The sequence below is a fragment of the Schistocerca piceifrons genome, chromosome 1 (assembly GCF_021461385.2).
Source record: "Schistocerca piceifrons isolate TAMUIC-IGC-003096 chromosome 1, iqSchPice1.1, whole genome shotgun sequence".
NCBI lineage: Eukaryota > Metazoa > Arthropoda > Insecta > Orthoptera > Acrididae > Schistocerca > Schistocerca piceifrons.
This window is the reverse complement of record NC_060138.1, coordinates 1,090,518,493-1,090,535,106: the sequence shown is the minus strand read 5'-3', so window position 1 is coordinate 1,090,535,106 and position 16,614 is coordinate 1,090,518,493. Positions and strand designations below refer to the sequence as shown.

The following is a 16,614-nucleotide window of genomic DNA, read 5'->3' as shown; positions in this document are numbered from 1 at the left end:
CAATAATACGTTCACTATGCTGTTTGTAGTAGCTTACCCGCCCTCTCTCTTTTTTTTTTTTTTTAAATTCATTATTAAACCTGCTCCTGCATTACCCCTATTTGATTTTGTATTTATAACCCTATATTCACCTGACCAAAAGTCTTGTTCCTCCTGCCACCGAACTTCACTAATTCCCACTACATCTAACTTTAACCTATCCATTTCCCTTTTTAAATTTTCTAACCTACCTGCCCGATTAAGGGATCTGACATTCCACGGTCCGATCCGTAGAACGCCAGTTTTCTTTCTCCTGATAATGACATCCTCTTGAGTAGTCCCCTCCCGGAGATCCAAATGGCGGAATATTTTACCCAAGAGGACGCCATCATCATTTAACCATACAGTAAAGCTACATGCCCTCGGGAAAAATTACGGCTGTAATTTCCCCTTGCTTTCAGCTGTTCGCAGTTCCGGCACAGCAAGGCCGTTTTGGTTAGTGTTACAAGGCCAGATCAGTCAATCATCCAGACTGTTGCCCCTGCAACCACTGAAAAGGCTTCTGCCCCTCTTCAGGAACCATACGTTTGTCTGGCCTCTCAACAGATACCCCTCCGTTGTAGTTGCACCTATGGTACGGCTATCTGTATCGTCGAGGCACGCAAGCCTCCCCACCAATGGCAAGGTCCATGGTTCATGGGGGGAACGACGCCATGCAACATAAAAATCGTCTCTTGCAGTAGTGACATGCACTAGCTGGGCTGAAACATTGTTTCCTTTTATCTGTACTGCCACTGCTATGGACAGACGTTTCCATTCATCGAAACACGTTTCCAAATGGTGTCCACATCAAATAGCCAGAAACATGTTTCAAGCTCAGGGCCCCTAAATTCTGACACCTTTCACTGCACTTTACAGTTTTTGGCTTAATTCATCGTGTTCATCAATTTTTGCTTTTTTTTCTGTGTGAGCACAAAGCAAAGGTCTCTCAAAAACGCATGTTTGAGATATAATGGGGTCATATTGTGTCAGAAAATAGCTCAATTAAGGGGATACGGAATCACCTATCCCCGCAATGTTAATATATGCCTACTATAGGGAACATTTTCTCACATACTACTGGAGACAGAGAGGTAAAAATTTTACTGTATGTGCATTCATATGTTACAACAATACTGAAACAACAGTTTATTGTCAAAGTATTTTCTTACAGAGATATTGTACATTTATTTTTAAGTAAATTTTTTCCATCGCTTTTTACTAGACTATCACCCCTAAGTCTTTTGTAAATCAAGTAATTAAAAAATCGTTGTTTCAGTATGTAATAGGGACCTATGTCACTACGTCATAAAAATTTCAGACTTCTAGGTTGACCAGTACCTGAGATAATGTTCCTAGATGAAGTAAAAAGTAAACTTACGGGAAACGGAGAAAGAAGATTAAAACATTCCTGATCCGTAGCTAATACCCCCTTCACAGTCTTCATAATCATCTTCAAGTCTTCTTTTGGCACCCCTCTGCACCTGTCTTGCTTTTTTCACTAATGTCTTGATTATATTATCAGCATGCCTTAGTCTGTGCTGATCTAAAAAGAACATAGCACGTACCGTACGGGAACCAACACACATACCCAACTTTTGAAGGACCTGGCATTTAGTTATATTTCCAAGATTGAAGGTTGGCACAGCATCATACACACCAAAATGTAGTGTATTAATTCCGACAAACACTGTTTTTGGGAGACGATGCCATATCACACTATTCAAGCACTCGTTGGGGTTCTGCGTTTTTCCGTGAAGACATTTCATCAGAAGACTTCTGTCAGCCAGATCTCTGAAAATGGGCTTTATTTCTGCCATGATGGCTGATGGTAGACTGTGGTGGTGAATGTATTTCTCTCCTGTTGTTAGTCCCCTATTGTATTTACACCAGCTGTTTTCACCTTTGGGGCACAAACCATGTTGTGGATGCTCATCCGTGGATGCGGTGTGGAAATATAAAGCCCATATAGCTCTCCTCATTTCTTCAAGATTGCCTGTATTTTGCCTGATTGCAAGGCCATAGCAGTTCTGAATGTGGTCTATTTGGAATCAGTCAATCTTCCTCTGCCATCCAAGGTTTTCCCATCATCTAGTTTTTTCCCTTTCATAACTGATTTTAACCTTCTCAGCCTGGCACCCATTCTCTTCTGCACATGTCCTATACATTCAAGTTTGCTTATATTTACACTGTTCCCATATGGTTTGCTTTCCAAAACTTCTTTGAATGCTTTAGAGTCACCATCTCCCAGATATTTGACATAGCGAACATTATACCACTGTGAAGAGCGATGAAAAATTTTCTTCACCCCAGCAACCTCCATGCCACCACTACTACCATAATAATTAGCAATACAGTCATCACTGTGTTCATTTTTCAGCCTGCCTGTGCACCTACAGTATTTAGACATTATTGCAACATCAATAACCTTGCCAGTATCAACACTAGTTGCTGTTACAACACCATTGTTGGAGGTGTGGCCCCTTTTCTGCCACGTGCCATCAAACGCCACTGTGAGGTCACGACTGCCGTCATTTTCTTCCACTGCTTCTTCCACAGCAACCTGCATTGACTTCTGTGCTACATCTTCAACTGCAGATCCTAGTACATAATTGTAAGCTTCAAACTTTGAAGGTGCACTTGGAAGATTTAGAACACCACATAGCATATCACCAGCTGCTTTGCCCTTACCAATTGCTCGCAATCCATAAACTAACCTAATATTTACACTATAAAGTTCAGTTTTCTTGTATCCATTATTTACAGTTACTGAAACCGAACTTGGAAACTTACAGCTGTATTTACAAACACTGCATATTAAATTAAACTGGGCAGCCAGGCCAACATGGGATTCTACTTTCAGAGAAACGTTTCCATGACATTTTTTGCAGCACAAACTGTTTTCAAGAGCTTCACACAATATATTCGTATCAATGAGTTCAAAAACTTCATTCCCTCTATCAAGTAAATTATATTTCTCTTCCAAATCTCTTAGTTTTTTATGAGAAGCACTGTTTTCATTTGGTGTAAGTTCGTTCGGCAAATCAGTAATAAGTGGATTCACATTTTCCAACAGTGATGATGATGAACTGCTTTGCTTTGCTAATGAATCATTATTTCTTTTCTTTTGCCAGTTCACACGCTTTTTAAATACTTTTGCTTTAGCTCTAGGCATTTTCACTGCGAAAAATGAAGCACTAAATACGAAATAACTCAACAACAACTACTTTCTTATATCACACTGTTTACAAAACAGTCCCGCCACAAAGTCAAAGAGTAACTTGAGGAAACCAGAGAGAAACATTTTCGGGCAACTAGTGTATAAATAGTCGCTGGAAACCGGGATATTTGAATTCATGTCACTTTAAAGGTACTACCAAAAAGTTCATGGTCAGCCACGAGAGACGTGTATAACTAAAGCGCAATACCCGATCTCACAAATATATAAAAATAAAATAGTTATAATTGTAGTAGAGCTATGTATGATACGTCATTTTAAAGAGGAAACATGGCAGAATATAATACGCCAATAAAAAACAAATCGATTTTTTAACCCAAAATCCGATTCCGTATCCCCTTAACTTGTACTCAGATACCAATTCCAATTTTTGACTAATTTTTACTTGCTGTTACACATTTGTGATTTTTTTAAGAACTGATAAAATTCATTACTACAAATTATTGTGTAAACAGTGTATTGTACATTTAATTTCCTCCACTTACACAACATATTGATGAGGATTGAGATTTTTAATCATATATGCCAGTTATATATGTTTTTGCTTGTATTTTTGGAGTTGTAACGTTCTCAATTCTGCATTTTCCTCAGTTTTAATAAGGGTTTCACCGTATCTGCTGTGCACGTTTGTGCTGAAATGCTAATCATTTACGTACCCAAATACGCAATATACTTCATGTCTGGGTGTCTTTTGTTGCTTTCCAACTTAATAATGTTGCAATGTTTATGGTTATCTTTGTACTTGTGTTTGACATTTCAGATAAATTTTCATAAAAAAATATGTATACTTGCTGAGCATGTAGGTAATTGTGTTACAGAGGTGTTATGACATTATTCATAGTTTATTTATGTGATTGCTCTTATGCAACATTAAATGGATGAGAATATGAAAAATGCAGGATAGAATATTCAGAAAATATTATATAACATGTAGTATGGAAAAATTGCATTCCGAATGACTAGTCGTATTGTGTCCTGTTAGATTGTTGTGCACTTAAAAAGGTGGCAGTGTTTGAAAAATTTGCGCACTTCGATAAAGATAGCGGTCACTTGTTAACATAGTATGTGTTATGTTTAACTTATGTCACTGAGAATGGACACTACAATGATTAAATAGCCACACCATACCTACACTAGAACAAAATCAACACTAGCTGTTCTACGTGTACCTATAGTCAGAAGCAACAGTATGAAGTATTGGTTAGAGTTTTACATCGTACACTGACCCTTGTTAGTGCGCAGTACCCCCCTGCCCTCCTTCTTATGTGCACTTCTTTTAGTTGTGTGTAAATCTAATAAAGGCATGCTATTCATGAGTGTACTGCAGATAGCATCAGACGATCACTGTTGTTTAGTGTATGTGGAATATTTCGCTTGTGTGATTGAAGGATGTGAATGTATCAAATTTGCTTCATGTTATTTGTGCCAAACAACTAGTCCTGTCAAGATGAAAACATTTGTTTCAGGGATAAGCTCTCTTAATAATTAATGATTAAATAATACTAAAGCCACAAAAGTAGAATCAATTGATCCTTGCATGAACTGAAGAATGTGAAGTTCTGTAACAACTCAACTCTTAGTGATGCATGATGAACATTGCCATAAAATGCGTTTTTGCCTTTATTAACATTCAGGAGCATCATACGAATATATTGTATCTCGTATTATATCTTATTATTGTATTTAATCCATATATTAATAACAAATTTTGAAACAATTATAGGTACTGGAGAGAATATTGTCCTCAGGAACCTAATAAAAACAGATGTGGTGAATAAACGAGAAGTTGCAGAAGCTGTAGATCCTGCAGTCACTGGAAACAAAAAAAATACAAAGAAAAAATCGTCTTCTTCCAAAAAGAAAGCTAAAAAGAAGTCCGGGTCAAAGAAGATTGTGTCAGCCCATGAAAAGAAAAAAACAGCTGTGGCAGCAGAGAGCTCAAAGAAAATTTCTACGACCTTGAAAAAAGGCAATGAAACCACACAAAAAAATGAAAATAATTTAGCTTCAGAAAGTTCTATAATAGTAATGGAAGGTGCACAAGGAATCTCTTTAAGCATACCTGATATATCATACCATGATTCACATGAGTTTGGTGCTACCAAAGAAGTTCCACTCGCATTAGATTCTAGAATTCAAGTTGCAAGTAGCATTAATTCTTCTGTAAAATCAACAGAAAGTTGTTCGGATATAGTTTTCCGACATAAAAGTCAGGAGGTGGTAAAAGACAAAGATCTGTCACAAGTACATAATGATACAGAAGTCAGTACACATTTAGATGCTAATAATTCACTTCGGAAACCTGTAAGCGATGCTGGTATTAATAGTGTCATGTGTTCAAATGAGAGGCCAGTGGATCCAGATGCAAGCGGTAGTATAAAACAAAAATCTGATACTGGTGACACTGCTCGTAAGCCACGCCAGACACCACATGTTGTAGGACCGGATATAAATAAGAACACTACAGAAAAGTCAGGTTCTGATTGTAAGCCTCGGCAGACGCCCCTTGTCCGTAGAACATCCACAGTGGCTGGTGGCCGACTCAGTCTCAGCACGCCAAGGAGACGTACAAGTCATATTCGTGCACTGGATTTTGGCACACCACCAAAATCAGTTACAGATTCTTTATTAAAGAGGCGTTCAAATTCTGCTCCGAAGGACACGGCACATGATGCTAATACTTCCTGCAGCCCTGACAGCAGCAGTGACTGCAGGATCCAACAGGCAAAAAATGTTCGTTCTAGTCTTTTCAAATCGCCGGACCTTCTGACCACCAGACAGCACTCTGATATGTTGACACCAACTCTGACAGTCCCCATTGCCACAAGGACTCCAACCCCAAAGCTTTCTGGTGACTGGGAGAGGGTTACTGGAGCAGGTCTCATATTTGGTAATACTTCACCTCTCCTAGTGAGTCCAACAAGAGAGGAAAATAATGATCTCATCAGTGCAGGTCAGAGTATTAGTGCTCCTGCAGGAGAGGACCATAATTCTGATGACCGACCGTCATCTCCTTTGGAAGTTGTATTGGAATCAGATGATAATCAGAAAAATGATTCAGACAAATGTGAAACACCTGCGAGTAATCAGGAAGGAGCACTTGCTGTATGGAGAAAAAGTATCTTGAACTACAGTAAGTCTAAAGAGACCAAGAGGAGAGCTTGGGATGCAGATCTCCGTGCCATTGTGGCACAGGATTATGAAGTAAGTGTTAAGAAATCAGATGTGAAAAAGAAAACAGTGAAGAGGAACAAGAAGAAGGTGGATAAGGAGACTGAGGAAGAAGCGAGGTTGGTGGAGTCGAGGTTGGAGAGTCTGGTGGAAGAAATTGGAAACAAACAGACTGAAAGTGGACTTCCACCTGAAGAAGACATTAGTGTCTCTGTGATCGATGTGGAGGAAGGTGCAGTGGGGAAAAAAACTCTGGACAGTACAAATGAAAGTACAGTGACCAGTGGAAACCTGGAGCCAAAACAAAATTCAGATAAATCTGCAGTTTTATTAGCTGACGCAAGTACTGTTCCTGCAAAAACTTCTGATAACCTTGAAGAGAAGTTTGCTACAAATAGTGAGAAAAATGTAGAATTGGAACCAGAGGAAACCTGTTCCGCTAGTGAACAGGGAGGAAATTCCAAATTTGTACATCCTAAAGAAACCGCAACAAAGCAGAGTTCTAGAAACCGGAAAAGAAAAGTGTCAGGAGTTGTTGATGGGACTCCTAGGAAAAAACAGAAAATTAAACATTGTACGACAGGTAAAGAAAAGAAATCGAAAGGAAAAAATACAAAGGGAGGAAATGGTGATAATGCTTCCAGCTCGGCTAATGATTCTGACAGAGGTTTAGGAGCTTCCTCTTCTTTGGAGAGAAATGAGTTAAACTCTGAAATGGATGATAGTGAGACGGACCACACTAAAACAGAAGAAAACACAAAAGTAAGCGTATCAGCTGCCCCAGTTACTGATACGACTTCCATTGCCAGCAGTAGCGAAAGTAAAGATTCACGCTGCGTAACTGTACAAAGTGTATGTAAGGAGGTAAATGTTATGGAGGCATTTATCTCCACCGCTGCCCTGGAAACTCCACAGAAAGTAAGCCCAACGAATAGCATTGTTGGCACAGGGTTTCAGGTTCCAATTACACCCCGTATCATGAGTCCAAGCACATTATTAGATACTCCAATTTCAAACTTCCTCCGTGAGCAACCTTCAATCGACTTGTCTATGATCCCAACTCCAAACTTCCCTCCTACACCTAATATTGCTGTGACGCCACACTCAGCTGAGCTAAACAGTCCAACATCATATGCGAGCAGACCCACTGACTACTCCTCATGCTCCTCGTATTATAAACCATCACATTCACCATCTAGAACATTGGAGCAAGTGTTGATTGATGAATGTAACAGGATAGAATCAGCTGATAGTCCTGACCGACTGGAAATTAAACGATCGTCAGCTGTGTGTTGTAAAGAGATAGTCGAATCTCAGGAAGTTTGTATCTCTATAACAGAAGAAGATGGTTCAGTGATTCAGGCAGAACAGCAAGTAACATTAGTTACTTACAGCAGTGATCCCAGCCGAGATATGCTTACAGTGGGAGGAGATACACAGACCACCAACAAAGCAGACGTTAGTGGTGAAGCAGTCGTACACAGTACAGATACAGAAGAAAGTGACAAGAAGCAAACAAATGAAAAGATAAATGACTCACAAATACTAGAGGAGAGTTCTGAAAGTGCCACGAATCATCATCATACAGCGCCTGTCACATCAGAAAATTCTGTGACGGGAAGTAAACAAAGTATTGCAGCTAGCTCTTCCACAGACAAGGAATGCCAAAACGAAACTATCAACATAGTGGAGAGAGGAAAAGAAGAAGAAGAAGAAAGACGAAATGATGCTGAAAAACTACAGTCTGAGAGCAAAAATTCTCGTAGAAAGGAAAGTGCATGTAACAATACTGTGAAGACTGCAAAAATTTTGGAAATTCCTGTTGGTCAGCAGGACACCCCAACTCATGGTGCCACCATAAAAGGAAGCAGTAAGAAGCATAATATCACTAGAAGTGTTGTAGAGCCAGATATACGTACAAAACGCAGAATTTCTCATTCTGCAATTGATCTTACAGTCAGTTCTGAACTTGAAAAGAAAAAGAATCGTATGATGGCAAAACTGAAAGGAGGGACCTCTGATACTGTAAAAGGCACCAAGATAAAAGAAGTGATGAAGAAAGATAAACGTAGAAAAAAGACTAGCCAGACCGTCATTGAGAAAGAAAAGAATGAAAAAGTTTTGTGTGAGGCTGTTACTACTAAGGAAACTGCCACTTTGGAAATGAGTGTTGTTCAAAACGTTGGCTGTGAGGAGCTGCTGCTGACAGAAAAAGACTCAGTTGTGATTGAAAATGTTAGTACAGTAATCAGGAGCTCTGAAGAATCACCTGCTTCTAAGTCTGTGTCAGCTACTGATCGTGGAACTGAAAGTTTGACTGCTACTGTAACACCTCAGAAGGGTATTTTACTCAGGAGACAAGGAATATCTGTCGATATTATTGCTGAAAGATTGTGGATGGAAGCACAGAACCCACAGGTGAACAGAATGGCACATAGTAAGGAATCAGAGACTAAAAGTTTCAGTGAGTCTCATTTAAGTGCTCACGCCCAGGGTCCTCCGAATGGTGATGACAATGATGACGATGTGATGGAATGCACAGTACGTCAACCACCACACGGTGTTGCACAGTTGTCTCAGGAAATCGATACTGCTGAGGTTACAATAGGCTCACAAAATGAAAAAATTAAAAGTCACAAAGACTGTACTGTTCCAAATAAACGTTCTGTGATGGAAGATGAAAATGAGTTGGTTAATAGTGATGAGAAAAAGGACTGTGAAGTGTCACATAAAGGTCATGGTGGTTCTGCACGAACAAGTAGTAAGAAAAATGGAAATAGCAATGAAACGTCAATGAAACCAGAGGCTTACAATATGACAGGTGTTGAAGAAGTAGGGAAAGAGATAGCTACATATTCCATACAAAATGAAGTCCACAGTTTACAGGAGGTGGAAGAAGACAACAGGAGTGCCACTAACAAAAAACCTGAAGACGTGGCACACAAAACTTCTGGAAAGGAAGTAAATGCCAAGGACCACATGAGCCAAAGAAAAAAGCATGAAAATACCAGGAAGTCACTGAATAAGGAAGGTGCAGAATGCAACAGAGAAAAAGATGCTGTGTCTATAAAGAAATCAAAGAAATTGGCTAAGGAAAATACTAAAGACCACTTGACCAAATCTGTTGTTGATAACAAGTGTAACGAGCTCAGTAATATTTCTGGCAATATGATTGTTGCAGAGAAATGTAATGTACAGGATACTCCAAAAGACTTTTCAAGTGTTCACCAGCATTGTGTTGTGGGGAGAAACGAAAGAAATGACCAAGGCAGCCAGCCTTTGGATGTAAAGAGAGACCATAACAAAGAACAAGATTCTTCTAAAGCAAAGAAATCAACAAAGTCAAGGAATGAAAGCAGTAAGGTTTGTTTGGCCAAATCCGTTGTTGGTAACACAGTTAGTGAACATGACAAAATTGTTGGGGACACTGTTATTGTAGAGAAAGTTAAAATACAGGATACTTTAGAAAAAAATTCAGATACCCGTCATCACAATGTTCCTGAAAGTGAAGAAAAAATAAGTGAAGTCATCCAGCCATTGAATATGGAAGGAGAACTTGTCTGTGCAGACATTACCACAGTCAAGACATGTACGGAATTGAGGAAAGAAAGTATTGAGGAGTCATTTACCAGATCCACTGTTGATAGCATTTACCACGACAGAGCTGTCGAGCAAAGTGAAATGCAGAATACTTCAAAAAACATTCCAGGTGCCCAACATCTTAATGTGGACAGTTCTGAAAATGATGTAAAAGACAATGAAGACCATCAACCTTCGTTTGTGTCTAATAACTCTGCAGATAGCAGTAATATGTATGTAATTATCAAATACGAAGGGAACGGCCCCCGTATGCAGCAGAAGGAATCTGAAGATTTATCTGATACAACTTTTACACTTATGGATGAAGCGGGCTCTCATACGCTTAGTGTTACTGGATTTTTTGATTTACTCAGTATCTCTCCAGAAAAAGTGAGTCCCAGGGTTTTGAACAGATCAACCAATGAGCCTGATTTAACATCCAAATCGGCAACAGTGCCTTTAGTTCATGAGGAAGAAAGAAGTGTGTCTCATACAAAGGCAGGAGGTTCTGTATCGGTCCAGGGGTCTTTACACTTAAAGCATTCTTCTAAGAAGGAACACCACAGTGGACATTCTGGTAGTAAGACAAGCAGTGAGCGTAGAAGAGGAGGACAAGTAAAGCATACAAATTCTAGTTACAAGCATCGAATAGGTGATAAATCATTAAAGGCATCAGAAAGTAGAGCTTCTAATAAAACTAAAAGGCTGTTTCAGTCACCTGATAAAATAATGAGTAAATACAGACACGGAGTCAAAGGGTCACCGAGAAGTAGCACATTTCAACGTGATCGTAGTGTGACACCTTCCAGGGCTCCACCTAGAAGACCTTCAACGGATGGTACGAAACCTAGAAGGTTACCATTGAAATCTCCTCGACCACCTTCCAAATTGAGCTCGTCAGTGACAGTAGAGAGTGTAACTAAAAGAGGGACTCCCGTTTCGAGGCTGAAAGATATGCGCCATAAATCTAGTCATAAAAGAGAAAGTGTGTCTCAGAATCCATCAAAAAAGTGCTCTTCTTCTGGCACGCAAGTGGAGGGAGAAACTGTGAAACACAAAAAGGAAAAGTGTGATTTAGGTCATGTGCGTAACAGCAGTGATTCGATGGCTGTCAGAGATCGCAGGGACAGTCTGCAGGGTGCAGCATGCTCACTTTTGAAGAAGGTGCGCGAAGATGCCTCTGTTACAGGTAAACTCTAGTTCATTTACTTTTATTCACTGCCACCCACATTCATAATAGTGACAAAAGTATTTATATTATTCTTTTTCAGATTCTGGAGATGATTTGATGACATATGCTCTGATAGGCAGTGTACGGGAAGAAGACTCGAATAGCAGTACTCAGCAGCAGTCTAATGAAGCAGCTTCAAGGTACAGTAACCTTAATGTGACATCTTTATTTCAGTGGAGGCAAGCCGTATTTGAATTTGTCAATTCTGTAACAATACTTTGTATTATGAATGGGTTGTAACTATAGAAAATTTGTGTCTGCCGGGGTATGAACCCAGATCTTTTCTTTTCCCAAGTAGTTGCCTTAACAATTATAATATCTAAGCACACTTCCAGCCCTGACTCAAATTTTAATTATCACTGATGATTTCCAAACATTACAATTATAGGTGCTGCATTTTGTGGAAATAGCTCCACCAGGGGAACAGATTTGGTGAAAGACATAATTGTTCCCTGGTGCAAGGGATGTAATGGGCCAAATTATATGGATGAAATGAACGGGTTGATTGGAATGTAATCAGTTATTATGCAGTGGCTTGAAATTACATGTCGAGACCAATCAGTAATCCGGAACCTGCAGTGTAAACAAAATGAAAATTTGAATTGTTCCTGCAAGTATGCTCAGATAGCCTAATGATTAAAGCAACTGTGTACAGAAAACAAGAGACACGAGTTTCAGTCCCAGCCTGAAACAAATTGTCCTTTGTCACAACATATTCAGTATATTGTTGGTTCAGCATTTCCAACTGGTTTTCACTATCATTACATGTCGTATTGTCATCTTTCAGTTTATCATCATTGGTCCATTCAGTGCCTCTAACTCAGTTTAAATACTCTCTGTATATTTTTGTTTCTCAGGTATTTGTGGGAGGGGGGGGGGGGGATGCATTAGTAATATACGATGAAAGTGCTGTGGTACACCATGATTTATGTGACCATGGGCTGGTTTCACGAACATTGTGTTTCTTCTGCATCTATATGCTTAATTATATCTAAAAACAAAGATGATGTGACTTACCAAATGAAAGTGCTGGCAGGTCGACAGACACACAAACAAACACAAACATACACACAAAATTCAAGCTTTCGCAACAAACTGTTGCCTCATCAGGAAAGAGGGAAGGAGAGGGAAAGACGAAAGGAAATGGGTTTTAAGGGAGAGGGTAAGGAGTCATTCCAATCCCGGGAGCGGAAAGACTCACCCTAGGGGGAAAAAAGGACAGGTATACACTCGCACACACACACATATCCATCCACACATATACAGACACAAGCAGACATATTTGAAGACAAAGAGTTTGGGCAGAGATGTCAGTCGAGGCAGAAGTGCAGAGGCAAAGATGATGTTGAATGACAGGTGAGGTATGAGTGGCGGCAACTTGAAATTAGCGGAGATTGAGGCCTGGTGGATAACGGGAAGAGAGGATATATTGAAGAGCAAATTCCCATCTCCGGAGTTCGGATAGGTTGGTGTTAGTGGGAAGTATCCAGATAACCCGGACGGTGTAACACTGTGCCAAGATGTGCTGGCCGTGCACAAAGGCATGTTTAGCCACAGGGTGACCCTCATTACCAACAAACACTGTCTGCCTGTGTCCATTCATGCGAATGGACAGTTTGTTACTGGTCATTCCCACATAGAATGTGTCACAGTGTAGGCAGGTCAGTTGGTAGATCATGTGGGTGCTCTCACACGTGGCTCTGCCTTTGATCGTGTACACCTTCCGGGTTACAGGACTGGAGTAGGTGGTGGTGGGAGAGTGCATGGGACAGGTTTTACACCGGGGGCGGTTACAAGGATAGGAGCCAGAGGGTAGGGAAGGGAAGGTGGTTTGGGTAAATAGTCTTAACCAACAAACACTGTCTGCCTGTGTCCATTCATGCGAATGGACAGTTTGTTACTGGTCATTCCCACATAGAATGCGTCACAGTGTAGGCAGGTCAGTTGGTAGATCATGTGGGTGCTCTCACACGTGGCTCTGCCTTTGATCGTGTACACCTTCCGGGTTACAGGACTGGAGTAGGTGGTGGTGGGAGGGTGCATGGGACAGGTTTTACACCGGGGGCAGTTACAAGGATAGGAGCCAGAAGGCTCCCGGTGTAAAACCTGTCCCATGCACCCTCCACCACCACCTACTCCAGTCCTGTAACCCGGAAGGTGTACACGATCAAAGGCAGAGCCACGTGTGAGAGCACCCACGTGATCTACCAACTGACCTGCCTACACTGTGACGCATTCTATGTGGGAATGACCAGTAACAAACTGTCCATTTGCATGAATGGACACAGGCAGACAGTGTTTGTTGGTTAAGACTATTTACCCAAACCACCTTCCCTTCCCTACCCTCTGGCTCCTATCCTTGTAACCGCCCCCGGTGTAAAACCTGTCCCATGCACTCTCCCACCACCACCTACTCCAGTCCTGTAACCCGGAAGGTGTACACGATCAAAGGCAGAGCCACGTGTGAGAGCACCCACATGATCTACCAACTGACCTGCCTACACTGTGACGCATTCTATGTGGGAATGACCAGTAACAAACTGTCCATTCGCATGAATGGACACAGGCAGACAGTGTTTGTTGGTAATGAGGATCACCCTGTGGCTAAACATGCTTTGGTGCACGGCCAGCACATCTTGGCACAGTGTTACACCATCCGGGTTATCTGGATACTTCCCACTAACACCAACCTATCCGAACTCCGGAGATGGGAACTTGCTCTTCAATATATCCTCTCTTCCCGTTATCCACCAGGCCTCAATCTCCACTAATTTCAAGTTGCCGCCACTCATACCTCACCTGTCATTCAACATCATCTTTGCCTCTGCACTTCTGCCTCGACTGACATCTCCGCCCAAACTCTTTGTCTTCAAATATGTCTGCTTGTGTCTGTATATGTGTGGATGGATATGTGTGTGTGTGTGTGTGAGTGTATACCTGTCCTTTTTTCCGCCTAGGGTAAGTCTTTCCGCTCCCGGGATTGGAATGACTCCTTACCCTCTCCCTTAAAACCCATTTCCTTTCGTCTTTCCCTCTCCTTCCCTCTTTCCTGATGAGGCAACAGTTTGTTGCGAAAGCTTGAATTTTGTGTGTATGTTTGTGTTTGTTTGTGTGTCTGTCGACCTGCCAGCACTTTCATTTGGTAAGTCACATCATCTTTGTTTTTAGATATATTTTTCCTACGTGGAATGTTTCCCTCTATTATAATTATATGTTTAATTATATAGTTGTACATCAGTATGATTTTGCTTTGCAAACAAGTTCTTTTTGGAAATATTTCTTAGGTTGCATACAGATAGTTCTCGTATTTCGATGACATTACTTTAGTATTTTGTATATTCTTGTTGTTATATTAGACACCAGAGATGACCCTCCTACTATAGTTGAGTCAGTGTAAGTTCATTGCTGACAGTTGCAGCAGGCTGGGTGCGGCAGCTTCACGGACCTACCTCACCCAATAACTTAAAGCAATTTTTTAAACATTTCTATGTTAATGCTTCATTGTTGTCGTAGCTCCATAAACGGCCTGCAGCCGTTAGTGCTTCACAGTTGAAAGCTGGCAATAGCACTGCAAGCCATCGGGGATCTTCTTATGCTGTCTTGACTGTAGGCACTATTGAGAATTCTAAGAGTCTTTAATCTATTCAGTAATATATATTTCATTGGATTCTTTGATATTTTCCTTTACTTTCTTGTACATGTACTTCATAACTCTAATAAATTAGTTATTATTTTCATTGATAAATCGTTCACTTCAGTAGGTCAACAAATCAATATATTCTTTGTCCTTGCCACATTTTGTAGCTTTAAAAATATTGTAACATCACTTTTGAATATTATTTTTAAACTTCAACAACTAAAATCACTTTGCAAAGTAATCTGGTTAAAATTACATAATTATTATTTTATTTGTCTCTACTGAAAGTCATTTATCATCAACATCTAAACTATTACACTTCAATTAGAATGTATATAGACCTCCTACAGTTAGATCACGTGTCAGATAACCTTTCAATGTGAGATGCAACATACAGAGCAAACATTTTCAAAGTTAAACGCAAAGAGTTTCCTATATATTTTTTTAGTGTGAAAAGGGAAATGGGCACAGGGGTATCTTCTCATGATTGCTGGCTGCCAGCTAACATTGTCTTTTTGACCAGTGCAACAACTGTCCACTCACAGCGAAGTACACACAGCTATGTTGCTCTGATCCCCAGTCTTTCAACACAAAACATAAAAAATACACAATTTGTAATTATTTCCAAAATCATAATGTGTGAAAACTCAGTAATGAATTTTTATAGAAATATATATACTTTGTCACTCAGGTGGCAAAGGCAACAGTGTGCTCAGAAATTCTGTTACATTACATATCTTCTCACTGAGCTGAGCTACATAAGGTTTCAGATTCGATAACATAACACATATGAATTACTATATGCTGTGCTAGATTAAGTGAAGTGATTCTTTCCAGGAATCAGTACTACACAACTGAGCTCATTATGCTCTGCCATGAAACATATAATGTGGCTAAAACAGTAACAATCTATTCATGCTAATACACTTCTGTTAATTGATATTTTTTAGACTAGTTTGTTAATAAACAGTTACATATCATGTGCCAAGTCCCTTTCTCTATAGCAAGCTGCATTCAGTTTTTACCTATATTGATAGTTTGCTAATAATATTAATATGTCACAGTTGCCACAAATGATGCTATGCCTTTTTAAGGGAGGGTGGGCTGGAGCACCATGTACATTATAATCCTCCAGTGTGTGTGTGTGTGTGTGTGTGTGTGTGTGTGTGTGTGTGTGTGTGTGTGTGTGTGTATCTATATATAGTTGATATCCAGATAGCTTTGCATTATGATGATGTAAAATATCCTTAGAATATTGCATGTAGTTCAAATCCCTGCCTGCCCCATTGCTGTAGTAGCAAGCAGATGTGATCCTCTTAAGAGGTGCTGTCAAGAATTATAAGATTGTTTAATCCATTTAGTAATTCATTTTTTGTTGTATTTATGCTGCTATGTTGGATTAGATTTCTCCCGTTACTTTCTTATGCATATACTTTGTAAATCTAATAAATCACTTACAATACGAGAGAAGGAAAGTTGCTACTCACCATATAGCGGAGATGCTCAGTCGCAATAGGCACAATAAAAAGATTCACACAATCATAACTTTCAGCCATTAAGGTCTTTGTCAGCAGTAGACACACACACACACACACACACACACACACACACACACACACACACGATGGGATATCCCGTCAAAGGCAGGGCTATCTGTGAAACCAGTCATGTGATTTACAAGCTAAGCTGCAACCACTGTTCTGCATTCTATGTAGGCATGACAACCAACAAGCTGTCTGT

The 16,614-nt window shown here is 40.1% G+C and overlaps 1 protein-coding gene across 1 annotated transcript in view; it reads left to right on the top strand.

Annotated features, from left to right (window-relative positions):
* Positions 1 to 16,614, top strand: part of LOC124775033 — a 118,944-nt gene that overhangs the window by 20,089 nt on the left and 82,241 nt on the right. The window contains exons 2-3 of the mRNA XM_047249808.1: positions 4,980 to 11,195; positions 11,278 to 11,377. Coding sequence (XP_047105764.1) covers positions 5,285 to 11,195; positions 11,278 to 11,377 — 6,011 coding nt within the window. The 5' untranslated portion in view covers positions 4,980 to 5,284. The remainder of the gene's footprint in view (positions 1 to 4,979; positions 11,196 to 11,277; positions 11,378 to 16,614) is intronic.